The sequence below is a fragment of the Alternaria metachromatica genome (assembly GCF_023757995.1).
Source record: "Alternaria metachromatica strain BMP 0045 chromosome Unknown scaffold_23, whole genome shotgun sequence".
NCBI lineage: Eukaryota > Fungi > Ascomycota > Dothideomycetes > Pleosporales > Pleosporaceae > Alternaria > Alternaria metachromatica.
The window spans coordinates 352,478-365,418 of NW_026055514.1; the positions used below are offsets into that span (position 1 = coordinate 352,478).

The following is a 12,941-nucleotide window of genomic DNA, read 5'->3' on the forward strand; positions in this document are numbered from 1 at the left end:
AATCTCCAATCTTCAATCGTGAATCTATAAAAGAAACGAACAGGCCGTAAGAATGGGGGTGTACGAAAGTAAGTTGTGGAGGAGGAAAGTCTAGATCAGAAAGCGTCGCCGCACCCACACGCCTCCGGGGCTATATCATGGAAATCTGAAGAAACATGCCAGTGACGCACAAAAGCCCATGCTTTCGCTCACGCTTACGCTACTGCCAGGGCTCAACCGGAAACTGGGCATCCATCCTCGGAAGGGCACGCGACCCCCGAGTGCTAGCCCGCCCGCCGGTGCCATCCGTGGCTGTGGCAAATGTAAATTTGCGACATGGAGATGCCGAGGTTTCGGACGCGTTACGGCGGATCCAGAAGTTTCCTCGACGCGTCAGCAAGGTGATGTAGACATGCCGAAGTAGCTGTTCAAAGACCAGGAGCTTTGGAACGATTTGTGCTGTTGGTGTATCGCTGGATCGACTTCGGATGGGCGTGGGGAGTGGCTTACAGCATGATCGCGTGCGCATGCATTATCCTTTTTCACGATGACGACACGCCAGACGTTTAGATCCGCGCATGCGCGAGAGATCGCGCTAGGCTTCACGTCGCCGCATCTGGCCACACCACAAAACCAAACCTCTCGGCGCGGTACTCTACGGATCAACCCTCACCCCCTCTAAGTTTTGGTTCGAACGATGCATTGTTCAGTTTTGGTACGGAATTCCGTTGACTTCCAAATCTGCACATGGAGCCCGTCCGACTATTGCCCCGAGACGCTTGATAAGAACAATCGATGCAGGTGGGTGAGGAAATGTCCCGATGTAATTCCGACATGGTGGGTGGCATGTGATCGTCGTGTAGCTCCCGGATAGCGCGCGATCGTGAGGTAGACTGGACGTGATGCGGCATCAGTGACGTGGGTTGTTGACAACTCATCGAATGAAGAAATACACTGCGTATGAGTTGTGTCGATCCATAGTACAGACCTGGCAGACCAGGACGCCAATGATTCCATACGACAGTGGAATATCGATGCAAAGCAGGGTAACGAAATGCCGTTAGGGTCCTCTATAACAATCTTAAAGGAACTCAATTTCCAAATACCTTTGTATTAGTACTTAGATGCAGCTGTCAGAATAGAAGGAACTCGTCTCGTTCGTATGTGCCCAAAGACCCTCTAACCCGCATTACATCGTCAATCTATCTATATATCCATGGAAGAAACACCGGGGGTATGCCGCATATACAATCCGAAAAACCACATGCTACCATCCGTCCAAGAAACCCATCTCCATTCCATGGTATCAACAACACCCCCCTCTCCTCCTCCCCCCACCCCCACCCAACCTAAAAACATCCTCCCACTCCCCCAACGCCCCAGTCTTCTTCCCCCCTCTCCTCCTCAACCTAACCCCCTCATCCCCAAACCCACTCCTCACACTCCCGCCCCCATCATCCCATCCTAAATCGCCATACTGGATCCCACTGGCCGGATCATCAGGATCGATCTCTCCAAGTTCAATCTTTGTGAGAATCATGCGCGCCAGCCTGGTAAAGAGCTCTTCCACGTTCTCCCCATTGAGCGCGGAGACTTCGACAGCAACGGGGATACCGTTCTGGCCAGCCCAGCGAGATGCGGTTTCGGCGGGGACTTCGCGGCCGTCTGGCGCAACCGTATAACTCGCGTGGAGATTGGCGTTGAGAGAGGGCGTACGACTTGCTTGCGAGGAAGGCGTGGGTGGTGGAAGCCCAGATTCCGATGAAGGCGTACTGGCATAACTGCTATATCCCCCTCCTCCTCCTCCTCCTCCACCACTATTCATGCCTATAGGCACCCCCCCATCCTCAACATCCGCCTTATTCCCCGCCAATATAATCGTGATATCCGGCCCCGCCAACGCCCTCGCATCATCCAAAAACGTCTTCAACTGCTCGAAGCTGCGCCAGCTGGCTACGTCGTACACGAGGATAGCGCCTGCGGCGCCGCGGTAGTAGGACCGTGAGACGGAGCGGAAGCGCTCTGTGCCTGCTGTGTCCCATAACTGGAGTTTTATCCGTTTGCGCGACGAGGGGGACGAGGGCGAGCGTTGGCGGCGGTCGGCGATGTGCACGATTTTGGAGGAGAATTCTACGCCGATTGTTTGGCTGGAGAGGACGCGCCCTGTGAGTGAGGAGAGGAGAGTTAGTGGGGGGTGTTGATGGCGGCGGGGAGGGGAGGGATGGGGAGGAGAGGAGATGGGGGTAAGATTACATTCGGATTTTACGAAGCGATGGAGGAGGCAGGATCTATAGGCGTATCTTGGTTATTCGGTGTTTGGTACATGTCTTCGCTCTTATCGCAAACTTACTTGCCAGCGCCGCTGGGTCCCAGCAGCACTACCTTGGCCAGGTAATCATACATACTCCCCAGCTCCTGCGTCTCTACTCAGCAACAGTCCTGCCAAGCTCAAAAAGTGCCCATACCTACTTGTAACGGCGGCTCGCTGCTCCGCGTCGACGCATTCGACACGGCTCGGTTCCTGCCCATGGTGAACGGCGGCAGCGGCCTCGTTTGACGTTTCTGGCGGGCGGATGTAGGACGTGGGATTTCGGTGCTATTCACGGTCGCATGTGTGTTCCGAGTAAGCTCCACGAAGCGAGCATGGGCGAATAAGGCGGATTCTAGTGGGAAAGCGGTTGCGGTGTTGTGTTGTTCATCTTGGCCTTATCTTTGTGACGCCAATTGGTGGACCCTGGCCCGCCGCGCTTTCGCGACTTCGTCACGCGCACGGCAAGCTGCCGACGTTTGGCTGCTTCAGGTAAGTACTTGGGCTATCGCATCACGATTTTCTATATGTTTGCTAGTTTGACGAGTAATGTCATTAAGTTAACATATTTGCTCTTCACATGACAGAAACGTCGTTGTAGCGTAGATCGGGTTGGATTCATACGAAGCTGGAACAACTGTATCGGGAGTCAAGAGCTATATACAGGGACTCCCAAAAAGGAACAACGGAAATGCGACGACATACAGACAAGGAAAAGAACCAAGAAAAGGTGGTATCCTAAACGCTTCGCCAATACTAACGACATCTGCTCAAATACGCATCAACGAGATTACTGCTGCTCCATATCCCTCAGAGGCATATAGCTTGTCTCCTCCTTATTCCGCCTCCTCGCAGCCCAAGCATCACTGACCCATTCCTTGAGAGTAGAAAAGACGCCCTTGTGACCCATCTTCTCCATCTCCGCTTCCTTCTCATCGATAGGCGCACCAGGATCAAGGACGCTGACCTTCATCCAGCTCGGTCTGTGCCAGAACTTGAGATGCAGAGAGCTCATAACAACGCTGACAGATGAGCATGCCATTGCGGCACCAGCAGCCATGGGATGTAATGAGAGTCCCCATGGTAGGAAGAAACCCATTGCGAAAGGAAGACCGATGAAGTTGTACATGCACGCCCATGCCAGGTTCAGCTTGATGCGGAAGAAGATGGCGCGGCTGAGGACAAGGGAGGCCGGGATGGAGAGGAGATCGGTGTTGGTCATGAGGACGATGGAGGCAGCCTCCATGGCGACGTCTGTACCAGTGGAAAGGGCAATACCAATGTCGGCCGAGGCGAGCGCGGGGGAGTCGTTGATGCCGTCACCGACCATACCGATGACTTGGCCACGCGACTGGAGGTCTTCAATGATAGCTTTCTTGTCGGCGGGGGTAGACGAAGCGTGAACATCTGCGGGATCGATACCAACTGCTGCTGCAACGACAAGGGCAGAAGCAGAGGTATCACCAGTAACAATCGAAGATGTTATGCCCAGACGAGAAAGGGCAAGGACAGCAGCGCGAGCCGAGGGCTTGATGGTGTCGGACATGCTCAATGTACCAGTGTAGGTGTTGCCAATGGCGGTATGGATCGTGGTGATACCAGCAGATCGGTTCTGGGATCCACCTCGAGGTCTGGAGTTTGCAGCAGGTGTGAGCGGCTCTTCTACGAAATCGGGGACGTTGACGCCCTCGGAAGTGAGGAAAGCCGTGTTACCAATGAGGACCTTGTAGCGAGTACGCTCGCGAGAGAGGGCTGCTTCGACCGTTGCGATGATACCTTTACCGGTGACAGCTTCAAAGTCTCCAACTGAGCCATCCAGATTACCATCGGGTCCGAGACGAAGATGCTCCTTGGCAGAGAGAACGATAGCTTTGGCAATAGGATGCTCTGAACCCATTTCCGCAAGTCCAATGAGTGTCCACCAGAGGTTCTTCTTATCAGGTGTACCCCAGCCTCCCTGAATGTCAGCCTGAGATACACTCATCTTGCCAACAGTGAGCGTGCCAGTCTTGTCGAAGACGACATGGTTGATCTTCGTGGCAGTTTCGAGAGCGGCACCACCCTTGACGAGAATGCCGTTCTCAGCTCCAACACCAGTACCGACCATGACAGCGGTGGGTGTCGCAAGACCGAGTGCGCATGGGCAAGCAAAAACGATGACAGCGATACAAAGCTTGAAGCAAACCATGAACTTGCCGCCACTAGCGTGATCCAGGAATACTTTAGGCGGGTAGGGTAGGACGTGGCTAAGAACCATCCATCCGACAAAAGTTGCGAGGCCGAGAGTGATGATGATTGGAACGAAATAACCAGCAGCGATATCGGCAAGGCGTTGAATGGGAGCACGACTCGTTTGGGCTTCCTGGACGAGGCGGACGATTTGACTGAGCTGAGTGTCGCGGCCGGCTCGGGTGACCATGAACTCAAGACGTCCGTTTCCATTGACAGTACCAGCCATGACCAATGCGCCTTTCTTCTTGAGTATTGGCATAGCTTCACCAGTGACCATACTCTCGTTGAGATACGACTCTCCACGTGTGACTGTACCATCAGCTGGAAGCTTGTCACCCGGACGAAGAATAACAACGTCGCCAACCTCGATGAGCTCGGTGGGGATGACCCTTTCTTCAGCAGCATTGCCATCAGTGGAGGTGCGTTCCGACTTCTCTTCAGCAACATCCCAACCCTCAGCAGCTTTAGCCGCAGCGATGGGATCCGCATAAATGGTGGTCATAGACGGAGCTAGCGACATGAGGCTGGAAAGGGCCTTGGACGTTTGACCCTTCGCACGGTTCTCAAGATAACGACCTAAGCTGATGAAAGTGAACAGCATGGTGCTGGTTTCGAACAGTGTGGTCGGCTTGGTGTGTGGGGAGACCAAGAGTGAGACCAACATGGAGAAGACGCTGAAAAAGAAGGCGGCTGAGGTACCCAGTACTACCAGAACATCCATGGTGGGAGAGCCGTGGCTCAGAGACTTGTACGCAGAGATGTAGAAACGTTTTCCGATACCAAATTGGACAGGTATAGTAAGGACCAAGCAGATGACGTCGCCGAGATAGAGGCCAGGTATCAGGCGAATACCGCCAAAGTTGAGGAATGGCAGGAACATGGGAATGAACATGCTTATCAAGAATACAGGAAGTGCGAACCAAGCCGAGAAGATGACAGATCTTCTCCACTCCTGGATTTCTTTAGTCTTTGCGAGAGACTCCAGTTGGGCATCGTTGTCTTCGGAGTCAGCGACTAGTGCGTTGTATCCAGCTGCCTCTACAGCCTCAACGATAGCTCGAAGACCGACGATTTGAGGCTCTCGTTGAATGGTAGCTCTTGATGAGTTGAAGTTGACAGTTGCTGAGGTAATTCCGGATCTCTTTCGTAGCAGTCCTTCCAGCTCTTGAGCTGCGCTAGCGTTGGGCAGTCCATAGATCTTTAGTTGTACGGGGGCGTTGGATGTTGACGACTGCTGTATGCTACCATCGACGGATGACAGAACCTGGGCGTCAAATCCGCGGTCCTCGATGATCTCTGCTATCTGCTCTTCGGTGAGCTTGGAAGGATCGTGCACGATTACGGCACGGTTGGCGAGTAAGCTGATGTTGAACTGATATACACCCTCAACGTCCTTGAACCCGCTCTCGATAGCTGATGTGCATGCGCCACAGGTCATGCCCTCAACAGCGACTGTTGTGGTCATCGTCTTCTGCTGCTTCCGGCTCCTGCTCTTCTTGGCTGCTGGTGTTGCGGCCACAGTATCCAGTACCTCCGCGTCGAAGCCAACGTCTTCTATGGTTTCAGCGAGCTTTTCCGCAGATATGATCGTCGGGTCGTGTTCGATGACCGCGCGCTCAGAGAGAAGCGATATGCTGAAGGACTTGATTCCAGCCACGTCCTTAAAAGCGCCTTCTACAGCGGATGTACACGCTCCGCATGTCATTCCGCCAACTGAAAGCGTTGTGGTCGAGGTGTTTCCAATCATCTCCTCCTCTTCATCTTCAGAATCGCTCAGAAAGTGGTCATCTGCGCTGTGCGACATTGGTAAATCTGACGAGAGCACTTCTGCGTCAAACCCCCTGTCGTCGATAATCTCCCTGACCTCTTCCGCGGTGATAACCTCGGGGTCATGCTGGATGACAGCCCGCTCCATCACCAAACTTATTGACACGTTTCCTACTCCCTTCACGCCCTGGAAGCCCGATTCAATCGCGGAGGTACACGCGCCGCATGTCATGCCCTCGACTTTGAGCGTCGTTGTCGCCATGTGCGCTGTCGCCGGAGGAGGAGCCATGATGGCTAGAAGCGCTTTTCGGTGCCGTTGACTTCAGACGGATCGCGAACTAGACTGTTGATGCTGAGCCAGATGCAGCATCCAACGGTCAGATTGGGGCGAGGGCGGCTCGTACGAAGCGGGAGGATTGGGGCGAAGTCGAAAACCGATCGCGCGACGGTATGGCGACGACGTGAGGTAAACGCGAGAGGATAGCGGACTCCGGAGTAAAAAGGAAGGCCAGCTTCCGGTAGTGCCAGATGGCGAAGTTATTAATATGGCGATTGATGAACGGAGTGCAGCAGCCACAATCTGACCCAGTGCTGATTCAAGCCCAGCGCCGCGGCACGTCGAAAGAAGGCTAGACCGGCTCCGCAGATGGATGATAGGCCGTTATTGCTAGGGCGCCGCCACGAGCTGATCGTCAAGCTGTCAGAGTGCAAGCGCTGTGAGATGCAGGGCACACTCCAAGTCCGTAGGATGACAGAAGAAGGATTAAGAATAATTGTGATATCTAGGAGTTGGTGGTGTCTTTGACGCGGCACGGACACTAGACGATAGTGTTTCCTTCTTGGCATGTGAAACAGGAAGGAACATAAAACCCTTCCTGATCCTTAGATGAGACACGCGGAGCCTCAGGGCCTGTTACCGCTTTGACCGAACGAAACAAATTACCAGTGTCGTGGCAGTTTGCCTAAATTGAGCGTGTACCGTGTCAGTCACCGAACACAACGTGGACCGGACTTGGTGTCCTTCGTCTTACGAACTGCTTAGTTCACGCGCTGTGATTGATGATGGGTAGCCGACAACCTATCTCGTGATTGCGGAGCAGGCGGTGTCGGGTACGAGTCAAGGCCTGTGTCGCTGACTGAGGTGATTCCTGGCACATTATTCCACGCTTGAATGCGCAAGGCAAAAAGAAAAAGGTGCCTATTGATCTCCCCTTATGGAATCGAACTCGTTGAATGAATGGAAGTCCGAGCGTAGAGGCGGGTGGGGTTGAGTCGCGGGGCAGTCGCGACCGACCGCGATTGCCAAGACGTACCTCACATGCAGCTGCCTGCTCGCCTTCCACTATCGATAGACAGCTACATTGAAACCACGCCTCCACCATTCCAGAAGCTGTTACATCGACAATAGTTCAACATGGAGCAGACCAAGGCCCTCAACGCTCTCGAGCCCTTCCTTGCCCTCAGCAAGTCCGCGACTTCTCCACGAGCAGCATCGGACTTGATCGTACAAGCCACCAGTGCGCCCAACACATACGTATTCGCCGAACTCCTACAGACGCCAAATATCCAGAACCTACGGAATTCAGAGGAGCATGCATCGTATCTTACCCTGCTCGAGATCTTTGCCTGGGGAACCTGGGAAGACTACAAGGGTGCGTTGATCATACCACAGCCATCAAGTTGTATACTGACAGCGCAAAGCTCAAGCAAATCTCCCCAAACTCTCAGCACAGCAACACCAGAAGCTTTTACTGCTCTCGTTACTGCCGCTCTCACACTCACACGCCACCCTCACCTACAAACATCTCATGACAGCGCTCGAGCTGCCCACCACCCGCGCTCTCGAGGAGCTCATCACCACTGCCATCTACTCTGGCCTCATCACCGCGACGCTCGACCCCGCACATTCCCTCGTTTCCGTAACATCCATCTCACCGCTCCGCGACCTCGCACCAGGATCCCTCCCCGCCCTCCAAAACACCCTACAGTCATGGTCACAACGGTGCGACTCCGCCCTAGCAGATCTGGAGGCGCAAGTTGCAAAGGTCAAGAAGGAGGCGTTGGATCGCGAAAAGATGCGTCGAAAGAAGGAGAGGGCGTTTGAGGCAGTCATGACGGTCGGTGACGAAAAGAACACTGGCAAGCGGAATCTAATGGGTATGGGTGGTGATGACGCTATGGAGATTGATGAGGATAGTAGCGGCAGGATCACAAGGGGTACTAAGAGGGGCCCTGGCGGATTCGGCTTCGGGAGCTCTGGAAGGCGTTAAGACGACGGTGTGTGTAGTATCTCATAATACTGCAACACGTCACGTCTTCATAACCGTGGTTCACATCCCTCAAGGCCATCTGGCATGGGATACCAATGTGGTCAATGCCGGTGATGCCCGCGGAGGATTGCAGGGCTCCACGCAGGATGCAGCCTTGGGTCATGTCTAGCTACATTCAAGACTCCAAGAGAGGAGACTTGATGAGAAGGCCAGGAGTACAAGCAACCACTCCGTAGCTCCATATAGCGATCAGAGCAACCATCACTCCTCATAAGGAGAACACGTAATGAAAACAAGAACACCACAAACACCCATGTTGAAAATCTGAACATGATGGATTATGACTATATGCCGTGCATGCCTCCCTCCATGCCTCATTGCCCATCCAAAGACCTCCTCACCAATCTATAAAATGATAACAAGAACCATCCATTATCCCAACAAAACAAGAAAAGCCCAGGGGAAAAATCTGGGGTATCTCGCGAAATGCCCATCAAACGCCTGCCTTGTATGGAAGTAGCACAGAAAACGCCATGCAGTGCAGGAGAGGCAAAAGGCCAAAGCCAACAACAAGTACCATCCTTAAAGATGGGTATACTATCACCACTGACTGCGTCTTCGTCCTGATCGTTCCCGTCGTCGTGTCCTTCGTAATCATGCCCTCCGTGGTTGTGGTGTGAGAAACACATCGGGAAACATAACAATAACCGCTGCTTCGACGCCCTCGTCGATCATCCATTGTGTTTCCGCCTCCGCATCCATTTCCATCTCCATCTGCATCCGCGCGTCTACGGACTCCTAAGCCGGAGCCGCATTCGGCTGAAACGTCTGCGGCACCGCCTCGCTGCCCTCGGCCTCGACTGTGCTCTGGTGCAACTGCGCGATCTGGCCTGCCATCGTCCGCAGCGCCTCCCTCGTCGCGTCGATGTTGAGTTCGCCGCGCTCAGACGCTTCTTTGAGGTATTGCTCCCATTCTGGGTCCATGGGTATGTTTAGGGCGCCCGAGGACTCGCGGAGGGCGGCGGCGTGGAGGAGGCGTGCGTTTAGGGAGAAGCCGACGGAGGAGGAGAGTTCGTTGGATGTGGAGTCTGAGTCTGATTCCGAGTCTGACGCTTCTGCTGCGCCGTCTTCGTCGTCGTCGTCGTCTTCGGCTGAGGAGGAGGAGTCGGGCATTTCTGTGTCGCCGCCGTTGTGGTGGTGGCTGGGCGGTTGCATGTTTTGCCTTGTGAGCGGGTTGTGCAGGAGGTGGTTGTGGTGTTCTAATTCTTCGATTTCGACTTCAATGTCCGTCTTGACGTTGATGCCTGCGCCGTTGTTGTGGCGTGATGAGTAGGCTCGGCGTGTGTCGACCCATTCCCCTATGTCTACGCCGGTCGTGTCGACTACGCGTACGCCTTCGTCCCGCTCGTAGCGCTCTCGTGCCCAGAGTGTGCCTTCCCATCTGCAGAAGCCTTGGATCTCGGCTTCGGTTAGCCCGAGCCGGTCGAATGCGTCGAAGAGTCGCTTGTGGTGTGGGAAGCGGCCGAGGCGTTTTCGGTGCGGTTGAAAGGCGTAGTTTAGGCCTGGGTACCGCGCTTCGATTGTGTCGAGCGAGCCGTAGAAGTTTGCTGTTTCGATGCGCACTTCGCCGACGAGGTTTTTGGAGAGGTGCGCGCTGAAGGAGGGCGGGTCTGTGGGCGAGGGCGTGGGGAAGAGCGTGTTGTAGACGAGCACGCTGATGGGGTTTTTGCGGTGCATGGCTGCGGGTGTGTTGAGGCGAAGTTTGTTGGTAGGAAGTGTGCCGCCGTGCGAGAGGGAAGCGTGGATAGATGAGGTGTCGCCGTCGCTCGCAGATTGCGCGTTTGGGTGCTCGAGTGTGAAAGGACAAGGCGGAAAGTGGGTTGTCGCAGAATGTGACCGCCTCACCCGCACCTTCTCTAACTTCCTCCTTACTAAGGGGCCGGCCAGGTGTGTGTGCTGACCTCGGGCGTGACCGCTGTTTCCAAGGTTCCCACGTTCTGACGCCGCCTAGCTCTCCCACTAGCTATCAGACGCTCGTCGGAATGGTGCACACCGGGTACCTGACAGCTGACTCTGCTGTCTTGCGCGTGGAGGTTCCGAAAGTCCCGTGGATGGTAATTTGCAAAATCCCTGGATGCACAGAGGGAATCGCTCGAATCCTATGTCTTTTGCGCTATCCTGCAGATCTTGCGGGCCAGAGGGGAGACCCCGGCTTTTGCTGCGAGATTGGTCGGGAAGCGTCGACGGCGTTTTGCGACGAGAATGCGGCACGGCGACGACGTGGGAAAACGGTGCAGCTAGCCGTCACCACACAACACAAGCTAGAGAAGTCTGAAGGGCGAGGCCGGCGAGGAGCAGGAGAAGAGCGAGCAAGATGGGATCAAAGGGGAGCACGCGGGTATAAGACATGCACTCTACTCGCGTCAAGGCTCGCTGCCCTCACCGCCAGCACATGCACGTTTGTGGCTCGCTATTATTCTGGATCCTCACAGTTGGCCACAGATGTCGCAACAGGGACCAGACCCTGAAGGCCGCCATGCGAAGGCTCACACCGACGATCCCCAGTTTTTGCTCTTTCACCAGACTGACCTCGGCCACCCTATTGAACATTCTGCTCGCCACCTAGCACACCTGCTAAGCAGAAGCGTCGCTGCACCTGTTAAGCCTCGCCGACGGTAAACACGAGAACCGCCGGCCTCTTCGCTGTCAAAGCATGCCTGGTGTAATCCCACCTGCGACGGCGGGTGAGTTGTAACCCAGCGCATGAGAGACCAATAGGTCCGCCCGCCCGCCGATTATCCGGGCCCGAGTATTCGACATGGATGCCGCGGGACGAAGCATGCACGAGGAACGACTGGTCCAGCTCTCTGTTCCACTGCCATGCCTACTGCAGGGTTACTCCAACTTGGCCCTTGCTATGCAGGCCAAGCCTGTGCGACTTGCTAGCATTTCCGTCGTCGCGCTCTTGCCGGCGACGACTTTCTTCCAGTGCGCCACGGAAGCGCATGTGCTATGCAGGGGTGGTGAAGGTGTGGTGTTTACTTTTTGTTGTTTGAGGGTGGACCATGGAGGGATTGTGGGCGAGGTGATATGCCGAGAATCGGACCCCTGCCGTTCCGCCTCGATTGTATCTGGAGCCGATTGGGCAACCACTAGGGTCACGTGCGTGCTGCTGACACATCGAGTCCGCGTACGCCGTGGCTGCCTCATTCCATCTATCCTTCGATCCACCACACCCAACGTTTCTAAGTTTTCATCTGAACCCGTGACGAACAGCTGCCTGCAGCCCTACGGGTCCCAACCACGCCTCATCCGCGCCCGTGACAGACTGCTGCCTGCGATCCCTCCGCCTATATAATCCGCCAAACTCTCAGCCTCTTTCTTCCTTCCTCATCCTAGTGCAGGGGTGATTTGCTTACCAGTGAAGATGCGTCTGAGGTAGCAATTTTGCTGGTTTAAAACTACATATATTGACTGCTCTGGTAGGCCTTCTGGGCCTTCCAGGAATTTTTGGAACCCTCTTCGTTGGTCTCGGTAAGCTAGTCGCTGCTGGATTGAAGAAGGGGCCAGTGTTGTGCATCCTGCCCGGCTTATCTCAACGCATTCTTGTACGACCCGAAGGTACTCGTACTGCATCGGGGGTCTTGCAAGAGAATGGGGCGGAGATATATTACTGCGATACCACCAGAGTGGTTTTCGGCCTCCACGCCATGTTTTCGGGGCTCGAACTTGGCGACGGCACTGAGATAGACGATAGGAGGCTGACATCGCCGCAATAACGGCGCGTTGTATCGTGCGACGATGATCGAGTATAAGGCGCGAACTGTCTTGTACCACTTTTCAAGTTCTTCGACTTACCCGCCTGTGTCAGCTTTCCACTCTTTTTCTCTGCAATCTACGCGACAGACATGTCTGGAACCCAAGGACCTCCAGCGACCGACCAGCTCATGGCAGACGGCCGAATCTCCTTCGCTAGCTTTGCGATGACTGAGCTAGTGTCTTTTTCAAGCCAACCACTCACTCGCCAATCTGTCTCTCCAATTCCGTCAAGAGCAGAGTCGCCTTCCACAATCAACAGTCCCGATTACATGTCGACTACACAGCCCCAAAGAGACTCCGCATCTCCTCGAGCCAAGCCATTGCCCATGGCCACACAACATCCACGTCCTATGGGCTGGTGGTGGGAAGTGGCCGCTTTGTTACTGAGTACTGTGTGCATGTCGTTGATCCTGGCTATCCTTTTCACCATGGACGGCAGGCCTATGAGAGACTGGAGACTCCCCATTCAGCCAAATTCCTTGATAGCAGTGTTTTCCACTGTCGCCAAGTCCGCATTGCTAGTTCCTCTTGCCGAGTGCATTGGACAGCTGAAGTGGACCTACTTC

The 12,941-nt window shown here is 54.7% G+C and overlaps 4 protein-coding genes across 4 annotated transcripts; 1 reads left to right on the forward strand and 3 right to left on the reverse strand.

The window, feature by feature from the left end:
- Nucleotides 1–1,285: 1,285 nt before the first annotated feature.
- Nucleotides 1,286–2,508, reverse strand: J4E83_008318 (uncharacterized protein; the record flags this gene model as incomplete). Its single annotated transcript, XM_049335215.1, has 2 exons — nucleotides 1,286–2,109; nucleotides 2,445–2,508. The coding sequence occupies 2 exons, from the start codon at nucleotides 2,506–2,508 to the stop codon at nucleotides 1,286–1,288; spliced, it is 888 nt and encodes a 295-aa protein (XP_049185754.1).
- Nucleotides 2,509–3,077: 569 nt separating this feature from the next.
- Nucleotides 3,078–6,575, reverse strand: J4E83_008319 (uncharacterized protein; the record flags this gene model as incomplete). Its single annotated transcript, XM_049335216.1, has 1 exon — nucleotides 3,078–6,575. One exon carries the CDS (start codon nucleotides 6,573–6,575, stop codon nucleotides 3,078–3,080), a length of 3,498 nt encoding a protein of 1,165 aa, XP_049185755.1.
- Nucleotides 6,576–7,700: 1,125 nt separating this feature from the next.
- J4E83_008320 (uncharacterized protein) lies at nucleotides 7,701–8,556 on the forward strand (the record flags this gene model as incomplete). The annotated part of the gene is made up of 2 exons (XM_049335217.1): nucleotides 7,701–7,938; nucleotides 7,988–8,556. 2 exons carry the CDS (start codon nucleotides 7,701–7,703, stop codon nucleotides 8,554–8,556), a joined length of 807 nt encoding a protein of 268 aa, XP_049185756.1.
- Nucleotides 8,557–9,354: 798 nt separating this feature from the next.
- On the reverse strand, nucleotides 9,355–10,293 carry J4E83_008321 (uncharacterized protein; the record flags this gene model as incomplete). Its single annotated transcript, XM_049335218.1, has 1 exon — nucleotides 9,355–10,293. One exon carries the CDS (start codon nucleotides 10,291–10,293, stop codon nucleotides 9,355–9,357), a length of 939 nt encoding a protein of 312 aa, XP_049185757.1.
- Nucleotides 10,294–12,941: the final 2,648 nt, after the last annotated feature.